At 41.4% G+C, this 21,846-nt stretch overlaps 1 protein-coding gene and 1 non-coding gene across 2 annotated transcripts; one reads left to right on the forward strand and one right to left on the reverse strand.

Moving 5' to 3' along the window:
• Positions 1-2,586: 2,586 nt before the first annotated feature.
• LOC130952295 (small nucleolar RNA R71) lies at positions 2,587-2,694 on the reverse strand. The gene has a single exon (XR_009074476.1). It is a non-coding gene; the product is annotated as a small nucleolar RNA R71 (small nucleolar RNA).
• A 14,970-nt stretch (positions 2,695-17,664) lies between these two features.
• Positions 17,665-19,083, forward strand: LOC130949350 (uncharacterized). The gene has a single exon (XM_057878100.1). The coding sequence runs from the start codon at positions 17,665-17,667 to the stop codon at positions 19,081-19,083; it is 1,419 nt and encodes a 472-aa protein (XP_057734083.1).
• The last annotated feature ends 2,763 nt before the right edge of the window (positions 19,084-21,846 follow it).

The raw sequence follows: 21,846 nt of genomic DNA on the forward strand, positions 1-21,846 counted from the left end.
TTCCGGTAGGGGAGGGAACCAAACCGGTGATTGGCAGTACTGTGACAGAGTGCGTGCATTAGCTTTCACTGCGAGGATGGGAGGTAGCCATTGACAACGGTGAAACCCTACACGAGCTTGCCATGGAAAGGAGTAAGAAGGATTGGATGAAGACAGTAGGAAAGCAGAGAGACGGAAGGGAAGGCATCTTCATATGCTTGTCTGAAGCTCTTACACCAATGATATACATAAGTATCTCTATCTTTATCTTTATGTTATTTTCGTTCATCATCTATACCCATTTGAGTCTGCCTGACTGAGATTTACAAGGTGACCATAGCTTGCTTCATACCACCAATCTCCGTGGGATCGACCCTTACTCGCGTAAGGTATTACTTGGACGACCCAGTGCACTTGCTGGTTAGTTGTGTGAAGTTGTAGTGTTCACAATTTCGCGCACCAAGTTTTTGGCGCCGTTGCCGGGGATTGTTCTTGTGTATGGACAACTGACGGTTCATCTTGTTGCTTAGATTAGGTATTATTTTTCTTCAGAGTTCTTAAGAATGAATTCTAGTGTTTCAAGGTGATGTTCTTATCATCACCAAAGCTGATTGGTCATCATCAATTTAGCTCTTGAATGCAATGTCTTGCTGAAGCTTAGCTAGCTATGTCTAATTCCTTTAGACTAAAGCTTTAGACTAACATTGCATGATTCCTGGAATTCTCACTAAGAATTTTGATACCTTTATTTTCCTTTTCACTTAATTTTCGAAAAAAAAACACAAAAAAAAAATTTATAAAATCATAAAATCCAAAAATATTTTTTGTTTAAGTCTAGTGTCTCATTTTAAGTTTGGTGTCAATTGCATGATTCTGTTCTTCTTGCATTTTTCGAATTTATGCATGTGTCTTAATTAATCTTCAAGTTGTTCTTGATGATTTTCTTGTTTTGATCTTTGAATTCTATTGACTTGAGTGTTTTGTTGTTTCTCATATGCATTCTCATTTTGTTAGTGTCAGTAGTATACAAACTGCTAAGTTTGGTGTCTTGCATGCATTATTATTTGATTTTAGTTGCATTTTGATTATTCCTTATTATTAAAAATCCAAAAATATTTTTTAATTTGTGTCTTTTCAAGTCAATAATACAGAGAATTGAAGATTCAGAACATACTGCAGAGGAATTATACAGAAAAAGCTGGGCATTCGAAAATGCCCAGTGAAGAAGGCAGACTGGCGTTTAAACGCCAGCCAGGGTACCTGGTTGGGCGTTTAACGCCCAAAAAGGGTGCATTTTGGGCGTTAAACGCCAGAATGGATACCATTCTGGGCGTTTAACGCCAGGATGGTGCTAGGGGGAAGATTTTGTTTTCAAATCAATTTTTTTTCAAGTTTTTCAAAATCAAATCTTTTTCAAATCATATCTTTTCAATCAAATGTTTCAAAATCAATTTCTTTCCTTTTTCAAAGATACTTACTAACAATTAATGATTTGATTGAACATTTTTTGCCTTTTCTGTTGAGGAAGGTTTTATGTTTGAATCATATCTTTTCTTGTTAGGCAAGTCATTAATTTTTAAAATCATATCTTTTTAAAATTGTTTTCAATTCTTTTTTTTAAAAATTGTTTTCAAATCAAATCTTTTTAAAATTGTTTTCAAATCATATCTTTTCAATCACATCTTTTTAAAACCAATCATATCTTCTTAACCACATCTTTTTCAAAATAGCTTTCAATCAAATCTTTTTGATTTCTAATTTAAAAATCTTTTTCAAAAATCACTTGATTTCTTTTCCACTTTTATTTTTGAAAATCAATTAATATTTTTCAAAAATGTTTTCAAAATATTTTAATTAATTTTCGAAAAATTATTTCCCTCCTTCTCACATCCTTCTATTTATGGAGTACCACTCCTTCTCAATGCACAATTCGAACCTTATCTAAGTAAAGTTCGAATTCTTCTTCTCCTTCTTCTTTCTATTTCTCTTTTCCTCTGACACCTCAAGGAATCTCTATACTGTGACATAGAGGATTCCACACTTTCTTGTTCTCTTCTCTTTCATATGAGCAGGAGCAGAGACAAAGGCATTCTTGTTGAAGCTGACCCTGAACCCGAAAGGACCTTGAAGAGAAAGCTAAGAGAAGCCAAAGCACAACTTTCTTTAGAGGACCTGACCGAATTCTTCAAAGAAGAAGAACACATGGCAGCCGAAAACAACAACAATGCAAACAATGCAAGGAAGGTGCTGGGTGACTTTACTGCACCTACTCCTGATTTTTATGGGAGAAGCATCTCTATCCCTGCCATTGGAGCAAACAACTTTGAGCTTAAGCCTCAATTAGTTTCTCTAATGCAACAGAATTGCAAGTTCCATGGACTTCCAATGGAAGATCCTCATCAGTTCTTAGCTGAATTCTTGCAAATCTGTGACACAGTCAAGACTAATGGGGTAGACCCTGAGGTCTATAGACTGATGCTATTCCCTTTTGCTGTAAGAGACAGAGCTAGAATATGGTTGGACTCTCAACCTAAAGAAAGCTTGGACTCTTGGGAAAAGCTAGTCAATGCCTTCTTGGCAAAGTTCTTTCCACCTCAAAAATTGAGTAAGCTTAGAGTGGAAGTCCAAACCTTCAGACAGAAGGATGGAGAATCCCTCTATGAAGCTTGGGAAAGATACAAACAATTAATCAGAAAATGTCCTTCAGACATGCTTTCTGAATGGAGCATCATAGGTATTTTCTATGATGGTCTCTCTGAACTATCCAAGATGTCTTTGGATAGCTCTGCTGGAGGATCTCTTCATCTGAAGAAGACGCCTACAGAAGCTCAAGAGCTCATTGAAATGGTTGCAAATAACCAATTCATGTACACTTCTGAAAGGAATCCTGTGAACAATGGGACAAGTCAGAAGAAAGGAGTTCTTGAGATTGATGCTCTGAATGCCATTCTGGCTCAGAACAAGATATTGACTCAACAAGTCAATTTGATTTCTCAAAGTCTGTCTGGAATGCAAAATGCACCAAGCAGTACTAAGGATGCTTCATCTAAGGAAGAAGCTTATGATCCTGAGAACCCTTCAATGGAAGAGGTGAATTACCTAGGAGAACCCTATGGTAACACCTATAATTCTTCATGGAGAAATCACCCAAATTTCTCATGGAAGAATCAAGAGAGACCTCAACAAGGTTTCAACAATAATGGTGGAAGAAACAGGCTTAGCAATGGCAAGCCTTTTCCATCATCTTCTCAGCAACAGACAGAGAGTTCTAAGCAGAGCACTTCTGACTTAGCAACAATGGTCTCTGATCTAATCAAGACCACTCAAAGTTTCATGACTGAAACAAGGTCCTCCATTAGGAGTTTGGAAGGACAAGTGGGTCAGCTGAGTAAGAAAGTTACTGAACTCCCTCCTAGTACTCTCCCAAGCAATACAGAAGAAAATCCAAAAGGAGAATGCAAAGCCATAACCATGGCCGAATTTGGAGAGGAAAGAGAGGAAGTGGACGCCACTGAGGAAGGCCTCAATGGGCGTGCACTAGCCTCAACTGAGTTCCCCAATGAGGAACCATGGGAATCTGAGGCTCAAAATGAGACCATAGAGATTCCATTGGATTTACTTCTGCCATTCATGAGCTCTGATGAGTATTCTTCCTCTGAAGAGGATGAGTATGTCACTGAAGAGCAAGTTGCTAAATACCTTGGAGCAATCATGAAGCTAAATGACAGGTTATTTGGAAATGAGACTTGGGAAGATGAATCTCCCTTGCTCACCAAAGAACTGGATGACTTGTCTAGGCAGAAATTACCTCAAAAGAGACAAGATCCTGGGAAGTTTTCTATACCTTGTACCATAGGCACCGTGACCTTCAAGAAGGCCTTGTGTGACTTAGGGTCAAGTGTAAACCTCATGCCTCTCTCTGTAATGGAGAAGTTAGGGATCTTTGAGGTACAAGCTGCAAGAATCTCACTAGAGATGGCAGACAACTCAAGAAAACAAGCTTATGGACTTGTAGAGAATGTTTTGGTACAAGTTGAAGACCATTACATCCCTACTGATTTCATAGTCCTAGAGACTGGGAAGTGCATGGATGAATCCATCATCCTTGGCAGACCCTTCCTAGCCACAGCAAAGGCTGTGATTGATGTTGATAGAGGTGAACTGATCATTCAAGTGAATGAAAAATCCTTGGTGTTTAAAGCTCAAGGATATCCCTCTGTCACCATGGAGAGGAAGCTTGAAGAGCTTCTCTCAAATCAGAGACAAACAGAGCCCCCACAGGCAAACTCTAAGTTTGGTGTTGGGAGGCCACAACCAAACTCTAAGTTTGGTGTTGAACCCCCACATTCAAACTCTAAGTTTGGTGTTGGGAGGTTCCCACATTGCTCTGAGTATTTATGAGGCTCCATGAGAGTCCTCTGTCAAGCTACTGACATTAAAGAAGCGCTTGTTGGGAGGCAACCCAATGTTTTATAGTTAACTATTTTCTTTTGTTATTTTATCTTTTTTGTAGGTTGATGATCATGAGAAGTCACAAAATCAATTGAAAAAGCAAAAACAGAATGAAAAACAGGAAGAAAAATAGCACACCCTGGAGGAAGAAGCTGCTGGCGTTCAAACGCCAGTAAGCCTAGCAGTTGGGCGTTTAACGCCCAGTCTGGCACCATTCTGGGCGTTTAACGCCAGAAAGGGGCACCAGACTGGCGTTAAACGCCAGGAAGGGGCAAGAACCTGGCGTTAAACGCCAGGAATGGGCACCAGCCCGGCGTTTAACGCCAGAAATGGCTCAAAACGTGGATTTTGATGCCATTTGGTGCAGGGATGACTTTTCCTTGACACCTAAGGATCTGTGGACCCCACAAGATCCCCACCAATCCCACCACCCTCTCTTCTTCTTCACCCATTCACCAATCACCTCAACATCTCTTTTTCTTCACCACTCACATCCATCCTTCATAAACCACCACTTCCCCCCTCTTTGGCCAAACACAAGCCATCTCCCTCTCCTCCATTTCTTCTTCTTCTACTCTCTTCTTTCTTCTTTTGCTCGAGGACGAGCAAACCTCTTAAGTTTGGTGTGGTAAAAGCATTGCTTTTTGTTTTTCCATAACCATTTATGGCATCCAAAGCCAGTTCAACTGAGAAGGCATGACCTCAAGCCCATCACTAAGAAGAGGATGGAGCAAACAAGAGACCCCTCTCATCAAGAAATCCCTGAGATACCTCAAGGGATGCACTTTCCTCCACAAAACCACTGGGAGCAAATCAACACCTCCCTAGGAGAATTGAGTTCCAACATGGGACAACTAAGGGTGGAGCACCAAGAACACTCCATTCTCCTCCATGAAATTAGAAAAGATCAAAGGATCATGAGAGAGGAGCAACAAAGACAAGGAAGAGACATTGAGGAGCTCAAGCACTCCATAGGATCTTCAAGAGAAAGAAAGAGCCGCCATCACTAAGGTGGACCCGTTCTTTAATCTCCTTGTTCTTTATTCTTCTGTTTTTCGAATTTTTATGCTTATGTTTATCCATGTTTGTGTCTTATGATCATTAGTGTCTTAGTGTCTATGCCTTAAAGCTATGAATATGAATCCATCACCTTTCTTAAATGAAAACTGTTTTTATCACAAAAGAACAAGAAGTACAGGATTTCAAATTCATCTTTAAAACTAGCTTATTTAGTTTGATGTGGTGGCAATACTTTTGTTTTCTGAATGTATGCTTGAACAGTGCATATGTCTTTTGAATTTGTTGTTCATGAATGTTAAAATTGTTGGCTCTTGAAAGAATGATGAAAAAGGAGACATGTTACTGAGGATCTGAAAAATCATAAAAATGATTCTTGAAGCAAGAAAAAGCAGTGAATACAAAAAAAAAAAAGAGAGAAGCAGAAAAACGAAAAAAAAAGGGAGAAAGAAAAAGAAAAGAAAGAAATAAAGTTGTGATCCAAGGCAAAAAGAGTGTGCTTAAGAACCCTGGACACCTCTAATTGGGGACTTTAGCAAAGCTGAGTCACAATCTGAAAAGGTTCACCCAATTATGTGTCTGTGGCATGTATGTATCCGGTGGTAATACTGGAAGACAGAGTGCTTTGGGCCACAGCCAAGACTCAATAAGTAGCTGTGTTCAAGAATCATCATACTTAACTAGGAGAATCAATAACACTATCTGGATTCTAAGTTCCTAAAGAAGCCAATCATTCTGAACCACAGAGGATAAAGTGAGATGCCAAAACTGTTTGGAGGCAAAAAGCTACTAGTCCCGCTCATCTAATTTGGAGCTATGTTTCATTGATAATTTGGAGTCTATAGTATATTCTCTTCTTTTTATCTTATTTGATTTTCAGTTGCTTGAGGACAAGCAACAATTTAAGTTTGGTGTTGTGATGAGCGGATAATTTGTACGCTTTTTGGCATTATTTTTAGTATGTTTTTAGTAGTTTTAGTTGAGTTCTTAGTATATTTTTATTAGTTTTTAGTTAAAATTCACTTTTCTGGACTTTACTATGAGTTTGTGTGTTTTTCTGTGATTTCAGGTATTTTCTGGCTGAAATTGAGGGACCTGAGCAAAAATCTGATCCAGAGACTCAAAAGGACTGCAGATGCTGTTGGATTCTGACCTCCCTGCACTCGAAGTGGATTTTCTGGAGCTACAGAAGCCCAATTGGCGCGCTCTCAACGGCGTTGGAAAGTAGACATCCTGGGCTTTCCAGCAATATATAATAGTCCATACTTTTCCCAAGATTTGATGGCCCAAACCGGCGTTCAAAGTCACCCTCAGAATTTCCAGCGTTAAACGCCCAAACTGGCACAAGAATGGGAGTTAAACGCCCAAACTGGCACCAAAACGGGAGTTAAACGCCAAGAAGAGTCTCTACACGAAAAATGCTTCATTGCTCAGTCCAAGCACACACCAAGTGGGCCCGGAAGTGGATTTTTATGTCATTTACTCATTCTTGTACACCTTAGGCTACTAGTTTCTATAAGTAGGACCTTTTACTATTGTATTTTCATCTTGGTTCTTCTGGTTCCCTCTCTGGGGCCGAAACCAATGATCACTTTTGTTCTTATGTATTTTCAACGGTGGAGTTTCTACACACCATAGATTAAGGTGTGGAGCTCTGCTGTACCTCGAGTATTAATGCAATTACTATTGTTCTTCTATTCAATTCCGCTTGTTCTTTGTCCAAGATATCACTTGTTCTTCAACTTGATGAAGGTGATGATTGACGTCCATCACCATTCTCACCCATGAACAAGGTGACTGACAACCATTCTTGTTCTACAAGCATACGAGGCTCTAGTGAATATCTCTTGGATTCTTTAATCGGAATCTTCGTGGTATAGGCAGGACTTGATGGCGGCATTCAAGAGAATCCGGAAGGTCTAAACCTTGTCTGTGGTATTCTGAGTAGGATTCAATGATTGAATGACTGTGACGTGCTTCAAACCTGTAACCTACTGGGCGTTAGTGACAGACGCAAAAGAGGGATTCTATTCCGGTAGGGGAGGGAACCAAACCGGTGATTGGCAGTACTGTGACAGAGTGCGTGCATTAGCTTTCACTGCGAGGATGGGAGGTAGCCATTGACAACGGTGAAACCCTACACGAGCTTGCCATGGAAAGGAGTAAGAAGGATTGGATGAAGACAGTAGGAAAGCAGAGAGACGGAAGGGAAGGCATCTTCATATGCTTGTCTGAAGCTCTTACACCAATGATATACATAAGTATCTCTATCTTTATCTTTATGTTATTTTCGTTCATCATCTATACCCATTTGAGTCTGCCTGACTGAGATTTACAAGGTGACCATAGCTTGCTTCATACCACCAATCTCCGTGGGATCGACCCTTACTCGCGTAAGGTATTACTTGGACGACCCAGTGCACTTGCTGGTTAGTTGTGTGAAGTTGTAGTGTTCACAATTTCGCGCACCATCTATAGACTGTTGTTGTTCCCATTCTCTCTCAGAGACAAGGCAACCAAGTGGTTGGAGTCTTTTCCAAAGGATAGCTTGACAACTTGGGATGATGTTATGAACAGATTCTTGGCAAGATTTTACCCTCCTCAACGAGTCAATCGGCTGAGAGCTGAGGTCCAAACTTTCAGGCAACAAGATGGTGAGACTCTATATGAAGCATGGGAGAGGTTTAAAGACCTAACAAGGAGATGTCCATCTGATATGTTCAATGAATGGGTGCAGCTGCACATCTTCTATGAAGGACTGTCATATGAATCTAAGAAGGCCGTAGACCATTCATCTGGAGGTTCTTTGAACAAGAAGAAGACCATCGAGAAAGCCATAGATGTCATTGAAACTGTAGCTGAGAATGACTACTTCTATGCTTCCGAAAGAGGGAACACTAGAGGGGTAATGGAGCTGAACAATGTAGATGCTCTGCTTGCTCAAAACAAGCTCATCACCAAGCAGCTAGCTGACCTCACCAAGAAGATGGAGAGAAGTCAAGTGGCAGCAATCACCACTTCAACTCAAGAGGAAGCAAGTGAAGAGGAAGAAGGCACTCAGGAGCAAGCCAACTACATTGGGAATTCACCTAGATACAACCATGATCCATACTCCAAGACCTACAACCCTGGATGGAAGAATCACCCAAACTTTGGGTGGGAGAATCAACAAGACCAAGGCCAAGATCAGAGACGTCACAACCCCAACAACACAGCTCCCCAACAATTCACACAGAGGACATACCAACAAAACCACAGCAATACATCTCACTCTTCTACCTCTACCCCCGACATACCATCATTTGATGACAGAATCTCTAAGATTGAAACCTTACTTGAAAGCATATGCAAAGACATTCAAGACAATAAGGTGTTCAAAGAGGAGGTGAGAGCCAGTATGAAGAATCGGGGGGAAGCAATCAAGAAGCTGGAATTCCAAGTGGGATATTTGTCTGAGAAGATGCCCAGACCCACTGATAGCTTCCTAAGTGACACGGAGAAGAATCCGAGAGGTGAAGCGAAGAAAGTAAGATGGGAAGACTGCAATATAGTCACTACAAATGACAAGGAGACTGAAGACAAGCCAAGCAAGCTGTCAGAACAACCTGAAAATACCTTAGTAGAGAAGGAGAAGAAAGACCAACAAGAACCAGAAATCTCACAACAGGAGCTGCTGAGACTATATGCACCATTTCCTCAACTGCTAAAGGGTGCTGTGGGAAAGAGAATGTACTCAAGGTTCTTAGACTCATTTGCATCTTTGAATGTGAACATACCATTCATCAAGGTCATTCAGCAAATGCCAGCATTTATCAAGTATATGAAGGAACTACTTCCCAGGAAGAGCTCACTCAAGGGGGGCCAGACTATAGTGATGAACAAGGATTGCAGCACCCTCATTCAAACACAATTGCCTGCGAAAAAAAAAAAGACCCAGGGAGTTTTCATGTCCCTTGTGCTATAGGGGAAACAAATTTTGATAGAGCACTTTGTGATTTGGGAGCAAGCATCAACTTAATACCCCTATCCCTAGTAAAAAGGCTGCAGATCAATGAGATACTACCTACAGATGTAGTCATAAGGCTGGCTGACAAGACTCAAAAGCAAGCAGTAGGAGTGGTGGAAAATGTGTTGCTCAAAGTTGGAAAATACTTTCTCCCAACAGACTTTGTCATCCTGGACATGGAAGAGAGTCATCTGCACCCAATCATATTGGGGAGACCATTTCTAGCTACTGCTAGAGCACTCATAGATGTAGAGAAAGGAGAGCTAATATTAAGGATCCATGATGAACAACTGAGCTTCAGTATTTTCGAACTCTCACTGGAAAAAGATGAAGAGGACAAAGAACCGAGAAAAGTGCATCATGAGATACTAAAGGAAGAAGCAAGCACTGAAGCACAACCAGATCATCCTGAGATTCACTGGGTTGATGGACAAGGCCAGCAGCAAGTGCCACAGGTCAAGGAAAAATTGGAGGAACCTAAGCCACCAGAAGTTTGTGAGGACATTAACAAAAGCTCATCAAAGAAGGAGGCCACCAGGAGTAAGAAAACAGCACCAGGGGCAAAGAAGAAGGTACCAAGGGGGTGGCGGAACAAGAAGATTCCTACGGAAGATTTCTCTCCAGGGGATAAAGTAATCTCAGCCTACTTCACAGATATCCCCCCTAATCTCCCCACTGTACCATCTCAGCTACCTAAGGTCTTCACCATCAACAGAGTTCTCTCCTTGGAGCATGTAGAGATCATTGATACAACCAATGGATACAAGTCCACTGCCAGAGGAGAAGACTTCAAGCATTACCAACCACCATAATAAGGGGGTAACGTCAAGCTAGTGACGCTAAAGAAGCGCTTCATGGGAGGCAACCCATGTTTACATGCTTTCAGAAGTAGTAAATAAATCAATATTCATGAATTTCAACCAAAACTTGACGAACACGTGTGAAATTTTTATATGCAGAATATAGTAAAGAATAAGTTTGGTGTTCAAAGCATTATTCTTAAAGCTTTGAACACAACTTTTCATCACAGTGCTCCAAACTAAGTTTGGTGTCACCCTATGGTGCCACCAATTTGCATAAAAAGATACACAGCTAGTTAGTTAGTTGGAATTCATAAATAAACAATCAAATCTTCCTCCCCTTTCATTAATGTTAGCCGTAAGGTTCTTATGTTATTTTAATATCTTTTGTTACTTTTCTCATTTTATCTTTATAGGGAAGGAACAGGAGCATTGAGGAGATTGATAGGACAAGTGAGAAGAAATGGTTCAGCACTTTATAAAGAAATACACACACACGTGACTCAAGGAAGAATGCATTGGAAAATGTTGCCATGCAACATGGAAGAAAGAGGAAACTTGATGACCGAACCAATAACCACAATAAAGTGGTGATCCTTGTCCATAAGCAGGCATAACCTCAACCGTCCATCGAGCGACAAATCCATCAATCCACACCATCCATTCACTTACAACTTCCCTATATAAGTAGCCCTTGTTCCATACCCAGCCTTAACTTTCTTTACACACTCTTCATACATATTCATTTCGAAACGCAGCACTTCTTACCTCATTACAAACGTTCCCTCCCCCTCACTCTCTTCATTGCTATAAAACCCTAAACAACCAGAAGTCTCCACAACCTTACCACCTTCACATAAGAATTATCATTCATGGCATCCTCAAGTGCCAAGAGAAGGAAGGGAAAGGAACCCATGGAGGAACACCCGTATGATGAGAAGAGGTTTAGAAGCTTGCATCATGCATTGGAATACGGGTGGATGGTTGGTAAGGAAATCATTTATGAGTTGGGATTTCAAGTTAGGAAGAGTGAGTGCCCGGAAATCTCAGAGAAAGTAGAAAGGAGAAGATGGGAGCTCCTCACTGACCCGGTCACTAAGGTGAATGCAAACCTCATAAGAGAATTTTATGCAAATGCAGTCCGGTATGATAAGAAAGATGAGTCATATATAAGCTTTGTGAGAGGAAAAATGGTGGATTTTGGTCCCATGAGTGTAATGAGGGCATTGAAGCTACGGTCTATACCATTTAAAAAAGAAAGTTATCACTCAAGGATGGACAACAACCCCAATTATGACCAGATCTTGCAAGACCTTTGTGTACCCGGAGCTGACTGGGAAAGGGGCGCAGGAAATAAGCCGAAATTCATCAAGAGAACAGATCTCACTCCTGAAGCCAAAGGGTGGTTTGAGCTAGTGAGGAGGTCCATCCTCCCAGCTGCAAACAACTCGGAGGTGAATTTGGAAAGGGCAACAATGGTACATTGCATACTCAAGGGAGGAGAAATCAAGGTTCATGAAATCATAGCTCAAGGCATTAGAAAGATGGCAGAGAAAAGTGACGCAAGAGGGACGTTAGGTTACCCCAGCACTATTTACCGACTATGCAAGAAAGCTGGGGTGGAGTTTGAGGATGAGGATCCTGTATGGATAAAGGAAGGCATTCTAATAACAGTTCGAAGGATGAATGCTGCAGCATCCCCCATACCTCAAAAGAAGCAAAGAAAGAGTAAAGGCCCTCAAGGAGTGGAAGGACAAGCCCCAAAGGAGCAAGCACTACAGACCTTGGACATGCATCAACTTCAGGAAGCCCTTGAGGGCTTGTCTAGACAGTACTTGGAAGGCCAAGGAGCACAGAAAGAGCTACAACTACAGATGATGAGGCAGCAAGAGGAAGCACTATCAAGATGGATAACTCAACAAGGAGAGTGGCAAAGGCAGATGATAGAACATCAACAAAGTCAAGGGCAACAATGGGGAGAAACATTCAATAGGATGGAGCAAAGGCAAAATGAGCAACAAGAGTCCATCCAGAGGCTAATCAACATCCAAGCACATCAAGGGGCACACATACATGAGATGCATCGAAGGCAGATAGAACACACAGAACTACTGGACGAGCAAAGGGCATTTGCAGAAAGTGTTTACATGAGCGAGATAGGACATCACGTAAACACTCAAGCCATGCTCGGGTACCTAGTAGGACAGCTGCCTATATTACACCCAGGAATCGCAAGGTATGAAGAAGTGAGGGATGAATTAGCACGAGAAGAGAGAAAAAGGGTGGAAGAGAGCCATGAATCAGTGAGGAAGGCACTTGCGGATTGGAAGCAAGCAAGATTGGCGCGGTTGCAAGGAAGTGCAAAAGGACACAAGGAGGACCAGCAAGGAAAAGAGCAAGGACGGCCACAAAAGTAAAAGGTGGTGTAGTTCCTTCGTTACTCCATTTCTTTTTCTATGCTTTAAATAAGGAAGATCTTGTATGGAATAGAACATGCTTCCATGTTAGTTTGAACATTTTCAATTCTGCATCTTAATGCTCTTATTGCTTAGGTCCATGAACTCTGGTTTAAGTGTCACTGCATCCTTCCCTTATTTACTTGTAAGCTTGTCTATTTGTATGAAGAGAGAATGTTTATGTTTTGAAAGACCAGAAAGGAGTTCATAATGTGGAAGTGCATTTATGAATCTTTGGGGAAAGTCATAAGTTAGCTAAGTTGGTTCAACCACAAGGTTAGGATGACAACTATCTATCCTGAATGCTTTACTTTTGATATACCCATGAGACTAAGATAACAACAAGATCCTAATAAGAAAAAAGGGAAAGAACAAGGGAAGTGAAAAACAAAAGAAAAAGAGTAAGCAATAAGGCTAGGCACCAATGGTTTACCCTAAGAAATGTATCTGTGGTGCTCCTGTGTGAGGGATCTACTTGGATGAATAAGCTCTTTGGGGTGCTTCATCACCTGGTAACTTGGGTTAACTAACCCGGGATTATCAGCTGAAAATCCACTATCAAGAGTAACCCTCACCACAGAGCATTTAGTAACCCAAAGAGGTGCTGGACACCAAGGTCTGAAGGAAAGAAAATAAATAAACTATATGCCTGTGGTGTGTATGTATGGGGGAGAGACTTGAGTAAGTAAGTCCTTAGGGGTGCTTCAACACCTAGCACCTTGAACCAACTGGTTTGGGAGTGTTGGCTGAAAGCTTATCCTAAAGAGTTGCCCCCTTACAAAACACTTAGCCTAAATAACACAAACAGCCCTTGAAATAACAAAAAAGGGATCAATAAATAAAGGTCTCATGGGATATAACAAAGTGAGTATTTTAGGAGATGATAAAGGTCTGAAAGCCAGTAGTGGAATGAACCTAAGTTGCCATGCATGAAACCACCATAAAATCAGTAATATGACTTCCACAAGAATGACCATTTCTCTGGAGATTCCATTCATCATTCTCTTGTTCCAGTACTTGCTTAGGGACAAGCAAGCTTTAAGTTTGGTGTTGTGATGCCAGGGCATTTTGGCCAGTTTCACTGACCTTTTCTTTACTGTTTTTAGGTAATTTCATGCATTTTCTTAGGAAATAAGTTAGTTTTGGGCAGATATTCACTCAGACCTTGATTCAAGCATACATTGTGCATTTTACATTGTATCATGAGGATTTTGCATGATTTTAATGACAAAATTGTATATTGCATTACCCATGACTTGAACTAGAACTTTGATGCACTCTATTGCTTGATTTCAGGACCAAAGGAAGCAAGGAATGGGAGGTAACTTGCAAAGTTAAGGAGAAAAGTAATTGCCAAAAACACTCTCAAAAGCCATCAATGCCCACGTTAAAGAGTCACGTTAACTAAGTTAACGTGAACTCTAACGTGGAGAAGAGAAGTTGAGCCAACGTTAGTGACACTCAACATTGTCACTAACGTTGGCAATTGCTCACAAATGGCCACGTTAGAAGCCACGTTAACCTAGTTAACGTGGCCTCTAACGTTAAAGGGGGAAGAGAAGCCAACGTTAGTGACACTCAACATTGTCACTAACGTTGGCCTAAGGTGCAAAGAGCCACGTTAACTCCCACGTTAACTTGGTTAACGTGGGAGCTAACGTAAGAGATGGAGAGTTGTCGACAACGTTAGTGACACTCAACATTGTCACTAACGTTGGAGCAACCACACAACCCCCAAGAGCCACGTTAACTTCCACGTTAACTTGGTTAACGTGGAAGCTAACGATGAGGAATGAAGAATAAGCCAACGTTAGTGACACTCAACATTGTCACTAACGTTGGGATGGCTATGAATGGCCACGTTAGGAGCCACGTTAACCTAGTTAACGTGGTCTCTAACGTGAGACCTAGGGGCACACTTGAACGTTAGTGACAATGTTGAGTGTCACTAACGTTCTCGAAGGTTGGCAAAAGCCACGTTAGAAGCCACGTTAACCTAGTTAACGTGAGCTTTAACGTGAAGCAAGGAGGGGCGCACTTGAACGTTAGTGACAATGTTGAGTGTCACTAACGTTCTCGAAGGCTAACAAGGCAACGTTAAAATCCACGTTAACCCAGTTATCGTGGGCTTTAACGTGAGGCAAAGGGGTGCATGGCAACGTTAGTGACAATGTTAAGTGTCACTAACGTTCTCGAACTTGTATTCTCACTAAATGATAAAAACCCCTAACGTCTTGAGCTAAAGTCTATGCCCACTTCACACTATCTCTCTGCAAGTAAGCCAAGCCCAATTGAAGAAAGGAACTGCTTCAAGTTCAAAGATCCAGAGGCCCAAGACTTGAAGAGCTAACTAGAAGCTGAGAAGAGTAGTATATATAGGAGTAGTTTTGAAAGAGAGTGAGAGCTTTTGGAAGGAGCTAGGACAGAGAACTACTCTCTGTATTTACTTTCTTTGTACTTCTAGCTTTATCATGTATTCTCCATCTTGGATTTTGATTTCTAGAGCTATGAACAACTAAAACCCTTCATTGGGTGAGGGAGCTCTGTTGTAATTTGATGGATCAATACTAATTTTCTTATTCTTCTTCTATCTTTCCTTTTGATTTTACTTGAAAGCTTTCGATCCTCATCCAATTGGATAATTATCTTGGAAAAGAAGCTATTCAAACATGGATCTCTTCGGATCCTTGAAAGAGGAATGAAGAGATTAGCTAGAAATGCTTTCTCATGCTGGACCAAATTGAGTGTGGATGGGTATGTGGCTATAACCCTCTAAACATTTGATTTGGGAAGTGCATGTGGTATAATCAGTGACCACACTTCATCTCTTCTCATGAGCAATTGACCAAGAAATTGGCTATTGATCAAGATTTGAGAGATTGAATTGCAAGAAATTGTGATTCAATCACTTAAGATTGCCAAGGAGATCAATGAGTGCATTGATTGAGGAAGAGATGAAAACGAAATTGATCCGGAGAATGCAACATCTCCTAAGCCCAATGAACTCCCCATTTCTGATCTTACCCATTCTCTTTATTTTCTGCAATTTACTTTTATGAGCAATTCCCCCATTCCCATTTACAATTCTGCTATTTACTTTCAGTCATTTACTTTCCTGCCATTTTAATTTCTGCAATTATCAACTCTATTCATGGATTCGCTCAACTAGATTATTCCTCTAATTAATGTTGCTTGATCAATCAATCCCTGTGGGATTCGACCTCACTCTATTGTGAGTTTTTACTTGACGACAAATTCGGTACACTTGCCAAATGGGAATTTATTGAGAGACAAATTTTACCCCGATCAAGTTTATGGCGCCGTTGCCGGGGATTGATTGTGCATCGACAATGATTACATTAGAGGATCACTACATTGAGCATTTGTATTTTGTTTGATTTAATTTTCTGTTTGGTTAATTTGCTTTCCGTCTTAGTTTAATTCTTCCCATCCCCTGTTTCTGAGTCTTTCTTTGCTATTTACAATTCAGTTCACTAACCCACTAACTATTTGATATATTGCATCACTGACACTAACAAGTTATTCTAATAAGATACTTTCTGCATTACTTTTCTTGCTTGTACTCTGTCAGGGAGAAAAAGCGGAGCTTCAACTTCCTTTGATTCTGAACCTGAGAGAACCTTCTTAAGATTAAGAAGGGAGGCAAAAAAAACGTGTAGTGGGTGCTAAAGAAGAAGAGGAACACTTTGAGGAATACTTTGAAACAACCATGGAGGACCATCGTGAGGAAGAGGTGCACGACCATGGTGGAGGAGATAGAGCAAATCCTGGTGGGGAAGATAGAAGAGTCTTGGGCTCTTACATTAACCCAAACCCAGGGAACTGTGGAAGTAGCATCCAAAAACCAACCATCCATGCCAACAACTTTGAACTAAAGCCACAGCTCATCACTCTCATTCAGAACAATTGCTCGTTCGGAGGAGGTGTTCAAGAAGACCCCAACCAACACTTAAAAACATTCCTGAGAATATGTGACACAGTGAAGTCCAATGGCGTTCAACCAGATGTCTATAGACTGTTGTTGTTCCCATTCTCTCTCAGAGACAAGGCAACCAAGTGGTTGGAGTCTTTTCCAAAGGATAGCTTGACAACTTGGGATGATGTTATGAACAGATTCTTGGCAAGATTTTACCCTCCTCAACGAGTCAATCGGCTGAGAGCTGAGGTCCAAACTTTCAGGCAACAAGATGGTGAGACTCTATATGAAGCATGGGAGAGGTTTAAAGACCTAACAAGGAGATGTCCATCTGATATGTTCAATGAATGGGTGCAGCTGCACATCTTCTATGAAGGACTATCATATGAATCTAAGAAGGCCGTAGACCATTCATCCGGAGGTTCTTTGAACAAGAAGAAGACCATCGAGGAAGCCATAGATGTCATTGAAACTGTAGCTGAGAATGACTACTTCTATGCTTCCGAAAGAGGGAACACTAGAGGGGTAATGGAGCTGAACAATGTAGATGCTCTGCTTGCTCAAAACAAGCTCATCACCAAGTAGCTAGCTGACCTCACCAAGAAGATGGAGAGAAGTCAAGTGGCAGCAATCACCACTTCAACTCAAGAGGAAGCAAGTGAAGAGGAAGAAGGCACTCAGGAGCAAGCCAACTACATTGGGAATTCACCTAGATACAACCATGATCCATACTCCAAGACCTACAACCCTAGATGGAGGAATCACCCAAACTTTGGGTGGGGGAATCAACAAGACCAAGGCCAAGATCAGAGACGTCACAACCCCAACAACACAGCTCCCCAACAATTCACACAGAGGACATACCAACAAAACCACAGCAATACATCTCACCCTTCTACCTCTACCCCCAACATACCATCATTTGATGACAGAATCTCTAAGATTGAAACCTTACTTGAAAGCATATGCAAAGACATTCAAGACAATAAGGTGTTCAAAGAGGAGGTGAGAGCCAGTATGAAGAATCGGGGGGAAGCAATCAAGAAACTGGAATTCCAAGTGGGATATTTGTCTGAGAAGATGCCCAGACCCACTGATAGCTTCCCAAGTGACACGGAGAAGAATCCGAGAGGTAAAGCGAAGAAAGTAAGATGGGAAGACTGCAATATGGTCACTACAAATGACAAGGAGACTGAAGACAAGCCAAGCAAGCTGTTAGAACAACCTGAAAATACCTTAGTAGAGAAGGAGAAGAAAGACCAACAAGAACTAGAAATCTCACAACAGGAGCTGCTGAGACTATATGCACCATTTCTTCAACTGCTAAAGGGTGCTGTGGGAAAGAGAATGTACTCAAGGTTCTTAGACTCATTTGCATCTTTGAATGTGAACATACCATTCATCAAGGTCATTCAGCAAATGCCAGCATTCATCAAGTATATGAAGGAACTACTTCCCAGGAAGAGCTCACTCAAGGGGGGCCAGACTATAGTGATGAACAAGGATTGCAGCACCCTCATTCAAACACAATTGCCTGCGAAAAGAAAAGACCCAGGGAGTTTTCATGTCCCTTGTGCTATAGGGGAAACAAATTTTGATAGAGCACTTTGCGATTTGGGAGCAAGCATCAACTTAATACCCCTATCCCTGGTAAAAAGGCTGCACATCAATGAGATACTACCTACAGATGTAGTCATAAGGCTGGCTGACAAGACTCAAAAGCAAGCAGTAGGAGTGGTGGAAAATGTGTTGCTCAAAGTTGGAAAATACTTTCTCCCAACAGACTTTGTCATCCTGGACATGGAAGAGAGTCATCTGCACCCAATCATATTGGGGAGACCATTTCTAGCTACTGCTAGAGCACTCATAGATGTGGAGAAAGGAGAGCTAATATTAAGGATTCATGATGAACAACTGAGCTTCAGTGTTTTCGAACTCTCGCTGGAAAAAGATGAAGAGGACAAAAAACCGAGCAAAGTGCATCATGAGATACCAAAGGAAGAAGCAAGCACTGAAGCACAACCAGCTCATCCTGAGATTCACTGGGTTGATGGACAAGGCCAGCAGCAAGTGCCACAGGTCAAGGAAAAATTGGAGGAACCTAAGCCACCAGAAGTTTGTGAGGACATTAACAAAAGCTCATCAAAGAAGGAGGCCACCAGGAGTAAGAAAACAGCACCAGGGGCAAAGAAGAAGGTACCACGGGGGTGGCGGAACAAGAAGATTCCTACGGAAGATTTCTCTCCAGGGGATAAAGTAATCTCAGCCTATTTCACAGATATCCCCCCTAATCTCCCCACTGTACCATCTCAGCTACCTAAGGTCTTCACCATCAACAGAGTTCTCTCCTTGGAGCATGTAGAGATCATTGATACAACCAATGGATACAAGTCCACTGCCAGAGGAGAAGGCTTCAAGCAATACCAACCACCATAATAAGGGGGTAACGTCAAGCTAGTGACGCTAAAGAAGCGCTTCATGGGAGGCAACCCATGTTTACATGCTTTCAGAAGTAGTGAATAAATCAATATTCATGAATTCCAACCAAAACTTGACGAACACGTGTGAAATTTTTATATGCAAAATATAGTAAAGAATAAGTTTGGTGTTCAAAGCATTATTCTTAAAGCTTTGAACACAACTTTTCATCACAGTGCTCCAAACTAAGTTTGGTGTCACCCTATGGTGCCACCAATTTGCATAAAAAGATACACAGCTAGTTAGTTAGTTGGAATTCATAAATAAACAATCAAATCTTCCTCCCCTTTCATTAATGTTAGCCGTAAGGTTCTTATGTTATTTTAATATCTTTTGTTACTTTTCTCATTTTATCTTTATAGGGAAGGAACAGGAGCATTGAGGAGATTGATAGGACAAGTGAGAAGAAATGGTTCAGCACTTTATGAAGAAATACACACACACGTGACTCAAGGAAGAATGCATTGGAAAATATTGCCATGCAACATGGAAGAAAGAGGAAACTTGATGACTGAACCAATAACCACAATAAAGTGGTAATCCTTGTCCATAAGCAGGCATAACCCCAACCGTCCATCGGCGACAAATCCATCAATCCACACCATCCATTCACTTACAACTTCCCTATATAAGTAGCCCTTGTTCCGTACCCAGCCTTAACTTTCTTTACACACTCTTCATACATATTCATTTCGAAACGCAGCACTTCTTACCTCATTATAAATGTTCCCTCCCCCTCACTCTCTTCATTGCCATAAAACCCTAAACAACCAGAAGTCTCCACAACCTTACCACCTTCACATAAGAATTATCATTCATGGCATCCTCAAGTGCCAAGAGAAGGAAGGGAAAGGAACCCATGGAGGAACACCCGTATGATGAGAAGAGGTTTAGAAGCTTGCATCATGAATTGGAATACGGGTGGATGGTTGGTAAGGAAATCATTTATGAGTTGGGATTTCAAGTTAGGAAGAGTGAGTGCCCGGAAATCTCAGAGAAAGTAGAAAGGAGAAGATGGGAGCTCCTCACTGACCCGGTCACTAAGGTGAATGCAAACCTCATAAGAGAGTTTTATGCAAATGCAGTCCGGTATGATAAGAAAGATGAGTCATATATAAGCTTTGTGAGAGGAAAAATGGTGGATTTTGGTCCCATGAGTGTAATGAGGGCATTGAAGCTATGGTCTATACCATTTGAAGAAGAAAGTTATCACTCAAGGATGGACAACAACCCCAATTATGACCAGATCCTGCGAGACCTTTGTGTACCCGGAGCTGACTGGGAAAGGGGCACAGGAAATAAGCCGAAATTCATCAAGAGAACAGATCTCACTCTTGAAGCCAAAGGGTGGTTTGAGCTAGTGAGGAGGTCCATCCTCCCAGCTGCAAACAACTCGGAGGTGAATTTGGAAAGGGCAACAATGGTACATTGCATACTCAAGGGAGGAGAAATCAAGGTTCATGAAATCATAGCTCAAGGCATTAGAAAGATGGCAGAGAAAAGTGACGCAAGAGGGACGTTAGGTTACCCTAGTACTATTTACCGACTATGCAAGAAAGCTGGGGTGGAGTTTGAGGATGAGGATCCTGTATGGATAAAGGAAGGCATTCTAATAACAGTTCGAAGGATGAATGCTGCAGCATCCCCCATACCTCAAAAGAAGCAAAGAAAGAGTAAAGGACCTCAAGGAGTGGAAGGACAAGCCCCAAAGGAGCAAGCACTACAGACCTTGGACATGCATCAACTTCAGGAAGCCCTTGAGGGCTTGTCTAGACAGTACTTGGAAGGCCAAGGAGCACAGAAAGAGCTACAACTACAGATGATGAAGCAGCAAGAGGAAGCACTATCAAGATGGATAACTCAACAAGGAGAGTGGCAAAGGCAGATGATAGAACAGCAACAAAGTCAAGGGCAACAATGGGGAGAAACATTCAATAGGATGGAGCAAAGGCAAAATGAGCAACAAGAGTCCATCCAGAGGCTAATCAACATCCAAGCACATCAAGGGGCACACATACATGAGATGCATCGAAGGCAGATAGAACACACAGAACTACTGGACGAGCAAAGGGCATTTGCAGAAAGTGTTTACATGAGCGAGACAGGACATCACATAAACACTCAAGCTATGCTCGGGTACCTAGTAGGACAGCTGCCTATATTACACCCAGGAATCGCAAGGTATGAAGAAGTGAGGGATGAATTAGCACGAGAAGAGAGAAAAAGGGTGGAAGAGAGCCATGAATCAGTGAGGAAGGCACTTGCGGATTGGAAGCAAGCAAGATTGGCACGGCTGCAAGGAAGTGCAAAAGGACACAAGGAGGACCAGCAAGGAAAAGAGCAAGGACGGCCACAAAAGTAAAAGGTGGTGGAGTTCCTTCGTTACTCCATTTCTTTTTCTATGCTTTAAATAAGGAAGATCTTGTATGGAATAGAACATGCTTCCATGTTAGTTTGAACATTTTCAATTCTGCATCTTAATGCTCTTGTTGCTTAGGTCCATGAACTCTGGTTTAAGTGTCACTGCATCCTTCCCTTATTTACTTGTAAGCTTGTCTATTTGTATGAAAAGAGAATGTTTATGTTTTGAAAGACCAGAAAGGAGTTCATAATGTGGAAGTGCATTCATGAATCTTTGGGGGAAGTCATAAGTTAGCTAAGTTGGTTCAACCACAAGGTTAGGATGACAACTATCTATCCTGAATGCTTTACTTTTGATAT

This window comes from Arachis stenosperma, chromosome 9 (genome assembly GCF_014773155.1).
Source record: "Arachis stenosperma cultivar V10309 chromosome 9, arast.V10309.gnm1.PFL2, whole genome shotgun sequence".
Lineage (NCBI taxonomy): Eukaryota > Viridiplantae > Streptophyta > Magnoliopsida > Fabales > Fabaceae > Arachis > Arachis stenosperma.